The 15,247-nt window shown below is 41.0% G+C and overlaps 1 protein-coding gene across 10 annotated transcripts in view; it reads left to right on the top strand.

Moving 5' to 3' along the window:
• The window catches only part of LOC124856805 (inositol 1,4,5-trisphosphate receptor type 1-like), a 119,116-nt gene that overhangs the window by 44,930 nt on the left and 58,939 nt on the right, over positions 1-15,247 (top strand). For 4 of the 10 annotated variants that reach the window (XM_047347650.1, XM_047347647.1, XM_047347645.1 and 1 more), the window contains 14 exons: positions 2,744-2,917; positions 2,990-3,064; positions 3,172-3,309; positions 3,394-3,519; positions 3,613-3,813; positions 4,661-4,912; positions 4,997-5,122; positions 5,200-5,328; positions 6,692-6,718; positions 7,447-7,567; positions 7,662-7,855; positions 7,938-8,086; positions 8,213-8,324; positions 10,579-10,614. In XM_047347650.1, the coding sequence (XP_047203606.1) occupies positions 2,744-2,917; positions 2,990-3,064; positions 3,172-3,309; positions 3,394-3,519; positions 3,613-3,813; positions 4,661-4,912; positions 4,997-5,122; positions 5,200-5,328; positions 6,692-6,718; positions 7,447-7,567; positions 7,662-7,855; positions 7,938-8,086; positions 8,213-8,324; positions 10,579-10,614 (1,860 nt within the window). The remainder of the gene's footprint in view (positions 1-2,743; positions 2,918-2,989; positions 3,065-3,171; positions 3,310-3,393; positions 3,520-3,612; positions 3,814-4,660; positions 4,913-4,996; positions 5,123-5,199; positions 5,329-6,691; positions 6,719-7,446; positions 7,568-7,661; positions 7,856-7,937; positions 8,087-8,212; positions 8,325-10,578; positions 10,615-15,247) is intronic. The other 6 variants (XM_047347649.1, XM_047347651.1, XM_047347655.1 and 3 more) reach the window with 3 other exon arrangements.

Below are 15,247 nucleotides of genomic sequence, written 5' to 3'. Positions count from 1 at the left end.
TAACTGTCAGCGTCAAATGTGTTTATATAGCACATTTAAAAAACAGTTAACCAAAGTGCTTCATAATAAAATAGCATGCAGAATAAAACTGTAAGAAAGTGTAAGAAAATAAATAAAAGCCAGAGGAGTTAAAACTTCTAAGAAATACTTATGCTCAAACAGTTTTTCACAAACATTTTAATGATTTTGTGGTCTAAGCTGTGCAGACATGTAGAAGACCTTAGGGCAGCCACAGCGAACGCCGAATAACCTCTACGTTTTAACTTTGATCTGGGAGCATCAAGGAAAACCTTTCTGATTACTGTAAATAAAGGTGCTAGAAGATGCTCTGGTAAGATGAGACAAATATTGAATTTTTTGGCGTACACCATCCCCACGGTAAAGCGTAGTGGTGGCTGCATTATGCTGTGGTTTTGTTTGTTTTTTTTGCATGGGCAGGGATATCGGAAAAATTTGGACAAGGAAGATGGATGGAGCTAAATACTGGAATCCTTGAATAGAACCTGCTGCAGAAGACTTTAGACTGGGGTGGAGGTTTCCCTTCCAGCAGGACAACAACCTTAAATATACAGGTCCTTCTCAAAATATTAGCATATTGTGATAAAGTTCATTATTTTCCATAATGTCATGATGAAAATTTAACATTCATATATTTTAGATTCATTGCACACTAAGTGAAATATTTCAGGTCTTTTATTGTCTTAATACGGATGATTTTGGCATACAGCTCATGAAAACCCAAAATTCCTATCTCACAAAATTAGCATATCATTAAAAGGGTCTCTAAACGAGCTATGAACCTAATCATCTGAATCAATGAGTTAACTCTAAACACCTGCAAAAGATTCCTGAGGCCTTTAAAACTCCCAGCCTGGTTCATCACTCAAAACCCCAATCATGGGTAAGACTGCCGACCTGACTGCTGTCCAGAAGGCCACTATTGACACCCTCAAGCAAGAGGGTAAGATACAGAAAGAAATTTCTGAATGAATAGGCTGTTCCCAGAGTGCTGTATCAAGGCACCTCGGTGGGAAGTCTGTGGGAAGGAAAAAGTGTGGCAGAAAACGCTGCACAACGAGAAGAGGTGACCGGACCCTGAGGAAGATTGTGGAGAAGGGCCGATTCCAGACCTTGGGGGACCTGCGGAAGCAGTGGACTGAGTCTGGAGTAGAAACATCCAGAGCCACCGTGCACAGGCGTGTGCAGGAAATGGGCTACAGGTGCCGCATTCCCCAGGTCAAGCCACTTTTGAACCAGAAACAGCGGCAGAAGCGCCTGACCTGGGCTACAGAGAAGCAGCACTGGACTGTTGCTCAGTGTTCCAAAGTACTTTTTTCAGATGAAAGCAAATTCTGCATGTCATTCGGAAATCAAGGTGCCAGAGTCTGGAGGAAGACTGGGGAGAAGGAAATGCCAAAATGCCAGAAGTCCAGTGTCAAGTACCCACAGTCAGTGATGGTCTGGGGTGCCGTGTCAGCTGCTGGTGTTGGTCCACTGTGTTTTATCAAGGTCTGGGTCAATGCAGCTAGCTATCAGGAGATTTTGGAGCACTTCATGCTTCCATCTGCTGAAAAGCTTTATGGAGATGAAGATTTCATTTTTCAGCACGACCTGGCACCTGCTCACAGTGCCAAAACCACTGGTAAATGGTTTACTGACCATGGTATCACTGTGCTCAATTGGCCTGCCAACTCTCCTGACCTGAACCCCATAGAGAATCTGTGGGATATTGTGAAGAGAACGTTGAGAGACTCAAGACCCAACACTCTGGATGAGCTAAAGGCCGCTATCGAAGCATCCTGGGCCTCCATAAGACCTCAGCTGTGCCACAGGCTGATTGCCTCCATGCCACGCCACATTGAAGCAGTCATTTCTGCAAAAGGATTCCCAACCAAGTATTGAGTGCATAACTGTACATGATGATTTGAAGGTTGATGTTTTTTGTATTAAAAACACTTTTCTTTTATTGGTCGGATGAAATATGCTAATTTTGTGAGATAGGAATTTTGGGTTTTCATGAGCTGTATGCCACAATCATCCGTATTAAGACAATAAAAGACCTGAAATATTTCAGTTAGTGTGCAATGAATCTAAAATATATGAATGTTAAATTTTCATCATGACATTATGGAAAATAATGAACTTTATCACAATATGCTAATATTTTGAGAAGAACCAGTAGAGCCAGAGCTACTATCAAATAGTTTAGACCACCACACTTTTCTAATTTTAATTTGCAAAAAAAAAAACAGGAAAAGAAAATAAGAAAAGCAATGTTTTTATTTCTACTTCACAATTATATACTACTTTTTTTTTAGTCAATCACATAAAATCCCATTAGAAGAGATTGAGATATGTGTTTGTAACATGACAAAATCTAAAACACGTTAAAGGGGCATGAAAACTTTAGCAAACCACTGTAAGTTTAATTTTATTATTTGGGACTTTTAAAAGTAGCTCATCAACTGTTGTCACACTTTAAAAACATTAGAATATCAATAACCTAAACAAAAGCTTACATGTGATTACTTGTCCCAAATACCACATAAATCATCCCTTAAATAAATTACCTACTGGAAAAATGAACGTATTGAACACAGGGGAAAAACCTCTAGTTTTATATCTCCAGCGCACAAACATCGATATAAATACTTCTACAGTAATTATTTGGTAGATTCTGTATAATTGTTTCCCTCCAGTAGCTCCTGCAATGATCTCTATATCTCCCTAACTCTGATAACAGGTGCAGCTGCTGGTCACGAGCCAAGACGTGGACAATTATAAGCAGATAAAGGAAGACCTGGACAAGCTGCGGTCTATAGTGGAGAAATCTGAGCTGTGGGTGTACAAGAGGCAGGGACCAGATGAGGGCTTGGACGGAGGAGAGGGGCTCCAAGCTGAGCCGGACCTTCAGAAGGTTCATGTTTACATCATGCAAACTGAGCGTAAAAGGACCTGTTTCCCTAACACTTTATGCTGTCTTCTGCAGGAAGGCTCAGTGGCCACAGACAAACCAAGGAAGGCAGAAAGCTCTAGCAGCAGAAACTACAGGGTGATAAAGGAGGTAAAAGTTGTTACAAAAATAAAAAAAATGTTGCATAACAAATAAAATCTTTTTCCAGATGTTTAATATTGTTGGTTTTTTCTGCCTTCATCATGTTTCCCTCATAGGTCCTGCTGCGTCTCAGCAGGCTGTGTATCCAAGAAGGTCTGTCCGGGAGAAAGAGCCGAAAACAGCAGCAGAGGCTGCTGAGAAACATGGGAGCTCATGCTGTGGTTCTTGAGCTGCTGCAGATACCTTATGAAAAGGTAGAAATGGTTTTAAATTAAATCTTTTTGTTGGGGTGTGTAATTGTGATCAAACATTTATAACGTGGTTATTTTATCTTCCAGGGGGAGGATGTACGCATGCAGGATAACATGAAACTAGCCCATCAGTTTCTGCAGAACTTCTGTGCAGGAAACCAGCAGAACCAAGTCCTACTACATAAACACATCAATCTTTTCCTCACTCCAGGGGTATGCCATCTTTCCTCATCCTGGCTCACACCCACAGCAGTGTTACAAACAATCTCTGACTCTTGCTGCTTCTGTCTGTTTTCTCTCATTCAGATTTTAGAAGCTGTCACCATGCAGCACATTTTCATGAACAACTTCCAGCTCTGCAGCGAGATCAATGAGCGTGTGGTCCAGCACTTCGTCCACTGCATCGAAACGCATGGCCGCAATGTGCAATACCTTAAATTCCTGCAGACAATCGTCAAGGCGGAGAATAAGTTCATCAAAAAGTGTCAGGACATCGTCATGGCAGAGGTTGTGACTGTTTCTCACTAAATGTAACCTTTAAAAATACTTATAACCTTTGAATCTTTCCACGTTTTTTCATGTTACAAACACAAACTGTATTTATGTGATTGCATTTAGAAGTCATGTAGTTGGTAAATGAAGTCCACCTTATATGTGATTAAATGTCAGTATGCAGCTGGTGACAAATCTGGACTTTTTCTTAAAGTGGCAAGAATAAGTTCTGTTTGCAGTTCCTCACAAGCCATGTATAGGATAACGCAAATATGAGGAAGAGGGGGCTCAGATGAGATGAGATCAGCATTGCTCCATGCTGCCACTGCCATGAGAATGCATTTCTTCTGCAAGGACGAAGTTGGTCAGGGCTGATAAAGCTACATACAGGGCAATCCAGGGAGAAAACTTGTTAGAGGCTGTGCAAAACTTATGACTGGGATGAAGTTCATCTTCCAACAAGGCAACAACCCTAAACATACAGCCAGAGCTACAATCAAGTGATTTTAGATCAAAGGATGCTCATTTGTTAGAATGGCTTAGTCAAAGTACAGACTTAATTCCATGTGGAAACACTGTACGACTAATGTTCACCATCCAAATTTCCCATTTGTATAAAGCTGGACAGGAAATTTTATTGAATTCAAAACATTTCTAAATGGGCAAAGATGATAGAGACATACCCTGAAAGACTTGCAGCTATAATTCCAACAAAAAATGGTTTTACAAAGCATTGACTAGTTTGTTTTTTTTCGCAATTATGCACTACACCGTGTTACCCTGTCACAAAAAATCCAGTTTGTGGTTGTAACATTAGAAAATGCGGAAACGTTCAACAGGTGGGAATACTTTTTCTCTACAGCTGGTGAATGCCGGAGAAGACGTTCTGGTCTTCTACAATGATCGAGCCTCTTTCCAGACTCTGGTCCAGATGATGCGGTCAGAGCGGGATCGGATGGATGAGAACAGCCCGCTGAGGTACCACATACACCTGGTGGAGCTGTTGGCCGTCTGCACCGAGGGCAAGAATGTCTATACTGAGATAAAGTGCAACTCCCTGTTACCGCTGGACGACATAGTGCGGGTTGTGACCCATGAAGACTGCATCCCTGAGGTGACGGGAGAAGCTAGTTGCATTTGGAACGATTTAGGAAGAAAGTTTTCCCACTAATTCTGTTTTCCTGGTGTAAACCTCCAGATCAAGATTGCATACATCAACTTTCTAAACCACTGCTATGTGGACACCGAGGTGGAGATGAAGGAGATCTACACCTCCAACCACATGTGGAAACTCTTTGATAACTTTCTGGTTGACATTTGCAGAGTAAGGAGCTTTGTATCTTTTTTATGTATAAAATAAGAAACAGATTCTGTCATTTAAACATTTAAACTGTTGTTCAGGTGTGCAACAACACAAGCGACCGTAAGCATGCAGACAGCGTTCTGGAGCACTACGTGACCGAGACGGTTATGAGCATTGTAACCACTTTCTTCAGCTCTCCTTTCTCCGACCAGAGCACAAGTCTGCAGGTAATCACCATTCACATGACAGAGGTGATATTTCAAGAAAAAAATGCCCTGAAGAGCATCAATTCAACATTGTAAAGGTATCTAAAGTACCAAGCATATACTTTCGTTTAAGTTTTATTTTAGCCAGACATCAAGAGTTGTCTGGCTATCACAAAAATATTGCAATTCCCAAAAGATGATTGCTAGTTATTATGTGGCTATATTTTGCTCTGCCAGTATACCTTCATTTTGTTTTCTAAGTGCAATGTTTTCCGAACTTAATAAGAAATCTTGTTAAATAATCTGGATAAAAAACAACTGTGATAAGAATATTCCCCAAGCAACGCTAGATTAGAGACCAAAGAAGATAATTATCCCCTAATGTAAAATTTAAATGATGCATTCACTGAATCACTAAGGTGGGAAACCAATGCCCTTTAGCTTATGTTTTTTCTTTGATATTGACTGCACATACCGACAAGAAACATGTATATTTGATCTAACATAATTTATAGTTTTTGTTAATTATGTAGTACCAGGTATGTTTAATACTGACTAGTAGAGTGCCTTTGAAATGTAGTCATATCCCATTAACCTTTTTCACATTTAGTCATTTTATAACCATAACCATCAAAGTTCTGCATTAGGATTTGACATGGAGGTGGCAGCATCATGCTGTGGGAATGCCGCCACCACCACCATGTTTTCATTGTGTTTGGTGTGATCAGGGTTAGTTTTCCTCTAATGATTTGCTTGTAGGCCAGAAACTTTAACGTTGTCATCATCTGGCCAGAGTGTTTGCTGTGTTCCTTACATGGCCTGACTTACTATCAACAATGGGGTCTTTATTGCCAGATTATTGGGTTGCACGAGTAGCTGTCGAATTAACAGATTCCCCCACCTGCACTGCTTAGAAGCAGCCGTTCTTGCCTTCGGCCTTTTAAGACGCAAAACCTAGAACAAAATATAATAGCAAATGCCAGAGTTTATGGAACTGTGGCTGGACAAACACAAATCCTGGACGAGAAGGGAGGTGTGGAGTTGCATGGTTCACTACAACCCACCATAGTTAACTTATGTGGTTTGTGTTCTATTAATGCAAATATGTACAGCTTTTATAAGAGACTGGCAACATACCTTCTTTCCTCTTTTTTCATGACCACCTAACTTTATACATTGAAGGGTAACGGTAGGTGGTTGCATGGACTTTCAAAGATGAAAACAATTGCTAATAAAAAGAACATATGCCTAAAGTATGTTTTTATATCTATATCATTTTTTGAGAAATGGAAACAAACTGTCTTTGGACTCTGTTTTATCTGTCTTGATTTAGTGTGTATGGTAGTGTTGCTGTCTTTTCATGAATTGTTGTCCTCTGCTGCAGGATAAACATCTGAGGACAATTTTGCAGGTATTGTTGTGATTTTCTTTTGCAGGGAAATAGATAAAGGTGCCAAAACTTTTTGTGGGATGCAAAAAAAAAACAAAACATATTTACCTTTCTGTCAAGTAATGCCGCATGACTTTATGTCCACTGGGTGAAATACGGGTAAGCGTCTGCAGTGGGATTCATGTGTGCCCAAGAAAAGCAACAGACAGGAGTGAGTTAGCATGCTGGTCTAACGACAGCTTTTGTCACTCTTGCTCATTGACTTTGAAGAGAGGTGTTGGATATTGAAACACTGTGGTGCTGTTGGACTGTTGGTGGAATGCAGCAGTGGTTCCCAAACTTGGAGAGCATCTCAAGAAATCATTTGAAAATGATCACATATTCGTTACAGAGATAACAATGTCAGTAGTAACTTCCACTCCGAGGAGCATTGTTGTCGGTTCGACCTGGTAATGCTGATGTTCACTGATCGGAGAAAGATCAAATATTTAGTTTTTTTTCTGACCTGTCGACTGGAAATTTGCCGGTTCTGGTCATAAGCCAATTTCTCGGGGCATCTCTGAGCTGTTTGTGTTGCTATTGTTCCAGAGGCTGAAATGTTTGGGAACCACTGTAACAGAGGAAAGATGGGAGACTTTGATGTTGTTGGGGGCATTTGTCGTTCTCTCAAGACAAGAGAAACTCATTCAAAGTGGAAGGAAAACATTAATCCCCAGCTTTATTTGTTTTCCTTCTTGTTTTCCCCACAGACCAGGCAACCTGTCTTTGTGCAGCTGCTGCAGGCAGTTTTCAGGGTCTATCATTGCTACTGGTTGGGGTCGGGCCAGAAGGGCTCTGTTGAAACCTGTATTAAAGTGCTCTCTGATGTCGGTGAGTTTACATCTCTTTTTCAGTGCTTACATTAAAATCATTTAATACACAATGGGTAGCAAACATAAAAAACATTTTTCCCTGTACTGACCAGCCAAAGGTAGAGCAATAGCCATCCCAGTGGACCTCGACAACCAGGTGAACAACCTGTTTGTGAGATCTAACAACATCGTGCAGAGGACTGCCATAAGCTGGAGGCTCTCTGTTCGCAACTCGCAGCTCTCAACTCGCAGAGATTCTGTAGTGACCGTGTCGAGGGACTACAGGAATATTATTGAGAGGCTGCAGGTACTGTTTGGGCATGACCGAATTAAACTCATACCTGTTCAATTATGCAAACATTAGGGACATGCGTTTGTATGTGATGTAGGACATCGTGTCAGCTCTTGAGGACCGTCTGCGTCCACTGGTCCAGGCTGAGCTGTCTGTCCTGGTGGATGTTCTGCATCGGCCCGAGCTGCTGTTCCCTGAGAACACTAACTCACGCAAGAAGTGTGAGAGCGGGGGGTTTATATGCAAGTGAGCGATGCAATCATTTATGTAAATTATAACTTCATTTGGAATGTAACACTGAGACTTGATAACTGGTGTGTGTGTGTGTGTGTGTGTGTGTGTGTGTGTGTGTGTGTGTGTGTGTGTGTGCAGGCTGATCAAACATACTAAACAGCTGCTCGAAGAAAATGAAGAGAAACTGTGCATCAAAGTTCTGCAAACGCTTCGAGAGATGATGACGAAGGACCGAGGTTATGGAGAGAAGGTAACATGCTGTTCTCTGTAGTAAAACACATTTATGCAGCCATAAATCTTATTATTAACCACCTACTGGACATTATGTGTACACTGATCAGCCATCCCAAATTATGACCAGCCACCTTGCATTAGTTCCCCATTTGCCATCTCAACAGCTCTGTCTAAAAAAGGCATTGGAGCAAGATATCTGAAGGTCTTCTGTGGTATGAAACTCATGGGAGCAGATCGTCCAAGTCAAAGTTGTTCAACTCCAGTCTTTAAGAGGCGGTATCCTGCATGTCTCATCGCTGAGTCCCTGCTCTAACACGGGTGGTTCAAATAGCTGAGTTATCTCCTCATAATGTCTTAAAGTTCAGCACGAAGTCTGGTAATGAACCATTTATTTGATTCAGGTGTGTTGGACCTGGGAATCATCTGCAACCCAGGTATTTAAACTTCAGTCCTCGACTGAAGTCCTACAACTCTTAGATGGGTCTCGCCGTCAACACACCTGAATCACACAATTATAGGTCCTTAGCAGGACTATATACGTTGGATTTGGGACACATCACAAACTTTCGACAACATGCAGGATACTGAGGCCTGGAATTGCCACCATGTGTGAGAAAGCAGTCGATATACAACAGGGTTTTATCAATATTTTACATCAAAGACAACCAGAAGACAGTCTGTCCAACACATTAACTTCAAGGATCAAATATTTTAGTACTGACTGAGAAGCTCCACCCACAGCTAGATTGATGGGTTCAAACACCCAGATACTTAGCTCTTGCACAACGGCCATGCCCCCTTTTGGGGGTAGGCATACCCTGTTGCATAAATTAGACTTCTGGGAGGTTTGCTGCAATAATTTCTAATGATTTGACCTCTGTTCACTGATTTTCAACATTATAATGAGAAGCATTGAAGTACTGAGCCAAAAGGTCTGTCATGTCAGCCTGGCTGCTGCTGTGGTGCTTTTCCTTTAAAGGTTTTCTATCCACCTTATCCTAGATCACATGATAGTGTCTGAATATCGGTTAGTAACATCCAGACTGGCAGTTTGACATGTAAACAAATGATCCCTTTCAGAGCAGATATTGGTAGAAAACATGTAGGAACATCAACTTTTAGATCTTAAATGAGACCATATTGTCAGACCGTCATTATGTATTTCTTCCTATTTATTTGTCAACTCGACCGTTCCTGCCAAGAATAGAGAAAACAGCAGAATTCAGTTTGAGATAGGCCGGCTGTTTATTATGCTTTTAAATCAGAGAGACCTCAAGAGTTGTTCATTTGACTATTTTAAAGTGGTAATTTAAATCTGTTGGTTGACAAGCACAAGCAGTGTTTTAAGGATTTTATCCTCCCTGGGGTCTAGTTTACGAGTAAAAAGAGCACACCTGCAGGGCTTTTCGTGGTCTCTTTAAATTTTGATTCTTCAGCCAAATTCATCTTTCTAGTCTAGTTAAGTGATAGAAAATAATCCACTGATTGCAGGAATAATGCATCTTTAACACGCAGCAGCTGAAGCTACAACTAAAGCTTTGTCTGATTAAAGGTGCAGCCGCAAACAGCGCAAAAAGTAGACATTTTCGGACATGTCCAAGCTTCGAAATGGCGTGTCCGTAGATGTGTGGGAAATGACAGGGAAATGACATGACGCTGAATGAGATAATAAAGGTCTTTTTTAAATGGACCAGCTAGTGGTCACAATTTTATGGCTGATCAGTGTATAAATGCAACCTTAAAAAGTATTTTTCAAAGTATGTTCATATATGTTTTAAGAGTTTATTATGGAAGTTTTTGACAAATTGTATTTAAATGAATTTGTGTTTTAGATTTAATCCTATAATAATAATAATAAATTGTGTTTTGTTTGATATCAGATTCAAATGATAATATTTCAGGCTCAAGGTTTCTTAAAGCTGCAAACCTAAATCAAAGAGACCGATTCGTCCTGCAGGGCTTTGCATAGAAGCAGCAATATGAGGCAGCAAACTGTGTGCATAATGTCTTCATATGACTTAGAATTTTGCCTGTTTAAGATGAAACACAAACAAATTGCATGACCTGTCTCATAAACAGTTAACATTCTGTAAGAAAGTGGCTTCTCTATGGTAATATACATTTTTGGTAACCCCAAACCTCTTTCGGAACATTTCAGCAATCCTTAACTCACAACTAACAAGCACGCCATGCTGTATGATTGACCTCAACTTGAACTTCCTCCTTCTTGCATTGTTATCTAACCCCTTAAACTTTCTGTTCTCTTTCAGCTCAGGGCCTTTGATGATGAGATGGAAATGCCTAAGGTTGTCTCTCTTTTTCTTTAATTCATGCCCTTGTTTCCCTGAGCCCCTGTCTGTCGTGTCTGTGCAACATCTTCAGTTGTGCTGTGACTGCACGGTAGCAGCTGCTGTTGTTGTTAGTGGGGGCACTCTGAGCATAGATGGTAGCAAATATAGGGCACAGGAATTCTGGTATTGACACCTGCTGCAGCCTTTACCAAAAAAAAACAACTGTGTGCAGACTAACTGAGGAGGTGGTATGTGTGTGCTGTGGTTGACATGCATGCTGCTCAGTAAATATGGGTTATTCCAAACACTAAGGTGGAGCGCTTTCTAGCTGGGCCAGATGGCAGAGGTGCATTTGTGACTGTTTACTGTCTTCACACTGGAGGTTGATATGTCTGAACTCTTGCAAAACTGTTTATCATGTCATAAAAAAAATGCTTTTTTGTAATACTTGTTACTTAATTTCAAAGGTAAGTTGATTTTAAACATGATCAGGAGAGTTTTAAAAGCAACTTTGACTTTTGGTTTATTAACTCATTCTTCAATGTTTTCCATATCAACTTGCTTCAAAAATGTTCCTGAACACAATGTTTTTATTTGAAATTTACATGGGCATCTTTTATAAACTGATTTCTGATTAAATTATCATCTTGCCTTCCTCACTTCTCCATTTTCTTACCTGCAGCACTTACGGAGCTTTTTATTATATGTTCTGATGAGGCACACATAACGCCAAGCCAGAATTTCCTCCTCCGCTTTGAGCTCTACTGAAAAACCTAGTGACTTGTTGACTAACAAACATTGTTATCATAACTTTCAATTACTCTTCTTAAGTGTTCCTCATATCCTCTTAAATGTGCTTTAGATTTGAATAATTTAAATGCTGAAGGTTCACCTTCCAGCAGTACCACAACCATAAACACATTGAACTACACTGAAAGGTTTTATTTACATCAAAGCATAACTTTGTTCTTAAAATGGCCCAGTCAAAGTCCAGATTTAAATCCAGTTGGGCTGCACGGTGGCGCAGTTGGTAGCACTGTTGCCTTGCAGCAAGAAGGTCCTGGGTTCGATTCCTGGCCTGGGGTCTTTCTGCATGGAGTTTGCATGTTCCCCCCGTGCATGTGTGGGTTCTCACCGGGTACTCTGGCTTCCTCCCACAGTCCAAAGACATGCCTGTTAGGTTAATTGGTCACTCTAAATTGACCTTAGGTGTATGAATGAGTGTGTGCGTGGTTGTTTGTGTGTTGCCCTGTGATGGACTGGCGATCTGTCCAAGGTGTACCCTGCCTCTCGCCCATAGACTGCTTGAGAAAGGCACCAGCTCCCCCGCGACCCACTATGGAATAAGCGGTAGAAAATGAAATGACTGACTGACAGTTTTCAGAATTTTGTCAGGTGTCCTTTACTTTCACTTTACAATTTTGCACTACTTGTGTTCACATAAAATTCCATTTAAATGCATTAATTTGGTAAAATGTGGAAAAATCAAAGGGGTATGAAAACATTTGCCTGGTGTTGCACGTTGGCATTTTGCATTTGGACCTAATCATATAACTTGATGCCTGTTTCTGCAGAAACAACAGTAAAGAAAGTAAACCATGAAAGCCATATCCCTATTTGCCCTGTTCAAAAAGGAGGTTTTACAAACATCCAATCTTTGTGTGGCGTTTCCTCTATGTCCCTTCAAGGAGCCAGCAGGGGGCACTGTGACTGTGTGCATATCTAAACCTGAAAGTAATATATGTGAGGGCCTGTTGCAGTCATTGAGGCTGTGTCCTAGTTTCCCTTCCCTGCAAGCTGCACGATTCCTGGTTGCCTGCCAACTCTGGGCTGAGGTTACATAAGAACCAGGCTTTTTTTCTTGGAACTCAGCCCCACTGCTGATGTGCGACCTTCAACAGTAATTGCCAATAAAAGTGTGAAGAAGCTGTTTACCCACTTGTTGTACAGGTCCTTCTCAAAATATTAGCATATTGTGATAAAGTTCATTATTTTCCATAATGTCATGGTGAAAATTTAACATTCCTATATTTTAGATTCATTGCACACTAACTGAAATATTTCAGGTCTTTTATTGTCTTAATACGGATGATTTTGGCATACAGCTCATGAAAACCCAAAATTCCTATCTCACAAAATTAGCATATTTCATCCGACCAATAAAAGAAAAGTGTTTTTAATACAAAAAACGTCAACCTTCAAATAATCATGTACAGTTATGCACTCAATACTTGGTCGGGAATCCTTTGGCAGAAATGACTGCTTCAATGCGGCGTGGCATGGAGGCAATCAGCCTGTGGCACTGCTGAGGTCTTATGGAGGCCCAGGATGCTTCGATAGCGGCCTTTAGCTCATCCAGAGTGTTGGGTCTTGAGTCTCTCAACGTTCTCTTCACAATATCCCACAGATTCTCTATGGGGTTCAGGTCAGGAGAGTTGGCTGGCCAATTGAGCACAGTGATACCATGGTCAGTAAACCATTTACCAGTGGTTTTGGCAATGTGAGCAGGTGCCAGGTCGTGCTGAAAAATGAAATCTTCATCTCCATAAAGCTTTTCAGCAGATGGAAGCATGAAGTGCTCCAAAATCTCCTGATAGCTAGCTGCATTGACCCTGCCCTTGATAAAACACAGTGGACCAACACCAGCAGCTGACACGGCACCCCAGACCATCACTGACTGTGGGTACTTGACACTGGACTTCTGGCATTTTGGCATTTCCTTCTCCCCAGTCTTCCTCCAGACGCCAGAGTCTGGAGGGTTAGGGTTAGGGTTAGGGTGCCCCCCGGCACCTTGATTTCCGAATGACATGCAGAATTTGCTTTCATCCGAAAAAAGTACTTTGGACCACTGAGCAACAGTCCAGTGCTGCTTCTCTGTAGCCCAGGTCTGGGGAATGCGGCACCTGTAGTCCATTTCCTGCACACGCCTGTGCACGGTGGCTCTGGATGTTTCTACTCCAGACTCAGACCACTGCTTCCGCAGGTCCCCCAAGGTCTGGAATCGGCCCTTCTCCACAATCTTCCTCAGGGTCCGGTCACCTCTTCTTGTTGTGCAGCGTTTTCTGCCACACTTTTTCCTTCCCACAGACTTCCCACTGAGGTGCCTTGATACAGCACTCTGGGAACAGCCTATTCGTTCAGAAATTTCTTTCTGTGTCTTACCCTCTTGCTTGAGGGTGTCAATAGTGGCCTTCTGGACAGCAGTCAGGTCGGCAGTCTTACCCATGATTGGGGTTTTGAGTGATGAACCAGGCTGGGAGTTTTAAAGGCCTCAGGAATCTTTTGCAGGTGTTTAGAGTTAACTCGTTGATTCAGATGATTAAGTTCATAGCTCGTTTAGAGACCCTTTTAATGATATGCTAATTTTGTGAGATAGGAATTTTGGGTTTTCATGAGCTGTACGCCAAAATCATCCGTATTAAGACAATAAAAGACCTGAAATATTTCAGTTAGTGTGCAATGAATCTAAAATATATGAATGTTAAATTTTCATCATGACATTCTGGAAAATAATGAACTTTATCACAATATGCTAATATTTTGAGAAGGACCAGTATATGCGCGCATGTGTGCACACCTGTATGTGTATAAAGACAGGTTTGGGGGTGGAATAGAGAAGTGTTTACACTTTCCTGTTAGGTGTTGCATCCATTTGTCCTTACATGTAAACTCAATGTGGTGTAAGCCAACGCATCTCCTCTCGATGAACTAAACTCCTTCATTCTTTTTTTACTGCCTTTTGCCCCCAATAAATCATTCTAACACAGTTTCCAAACTACCTGAAATACCACCCTGCTTCCATTCACACCCTTTCTCAAGCAGTCTCAATAACACCCACGTACTTTAAACCTAATTAAGTTGGCTGTGAATGTTTCCGTGAGTGTAATATGAAAATACATACTTAGCTTTTGTCTCCCCTGCTGATCTTTTAGATGAGCCATGGTGTTTGATTCTCGAGAAGGACGGGTGTTTATTTGCATTTCTTTCTCATGGACTGAAAAACTATTTGTAGAGCCTAAAGTTTTTCGTCCATCTTCAAATTAACTTTGATTGGCTTCTCTGCCCTTAATGGAAATAAATATCCCCACGACATGATGCTGCCACCGCCATGTTTTTGCAGTGATGATGCCCCCTACATGGCTTGTAGCATGTAGTTTAACTTATTTTGGCTGTCCTTTTCATAGATTCTCCAACCTGAGCTGTGGTTCTCTGCAGCTCCTTCGGAGTTCCGTTGCATCTTTGATTATTGCTCTCTTTGCCTGGCCTATAGTTTTAAGTGAACGGCTGTTTATGTTTAAATAGGGTTGCAGTTCTGTCAAAGTCTTTCTAATTATGGATGATGGATTGTTGTTCAGTCAGGTATTCAACTTTGGGAGATTGTTTTATAACCTAAACCTGCTTTAAACCTCTTCAAAACTTTATCCCATTTATTAATGTTCCCTAACAAACCTCTAAAGGTATTATCAGAATACCAGGGATTAAATCACTAAAAGTTGGACTCTATTTACTAGTTACTGTTACTAGTGACTTCTTAAGACAATTGGTTGCACGGGATTTCATTTATGGGGATCAGAATAAAAGCGAGTTGAATAATAAATGCATTCCATACTTATATTATTTTCTTTACATTTTCTTTACATGCAATTAA

This window comes from Girardinichthys multiradiatus, chromosome 20 (genome assembly GCF_021462225.1).
Source record: "Girardinichthys multiradiatus isolate DD_20200921_A chromosome 20, DD_fGirMul_XY1, whole genome shotgun sequence".
In the NCBI taxonomy this organism is placed as follows: domain Eukaryota; kingdom Metazoa; phylum Chordata; class Actinopteri; order Cyprinodontiformes; family Goodeidae; genus Girardinichthys; species Girardinichthys multiradiatus.
Note: the sequence above shows the minus strand (reverse complement) of the source record. Positions and strands in the feature narration are given on the sequence as shown.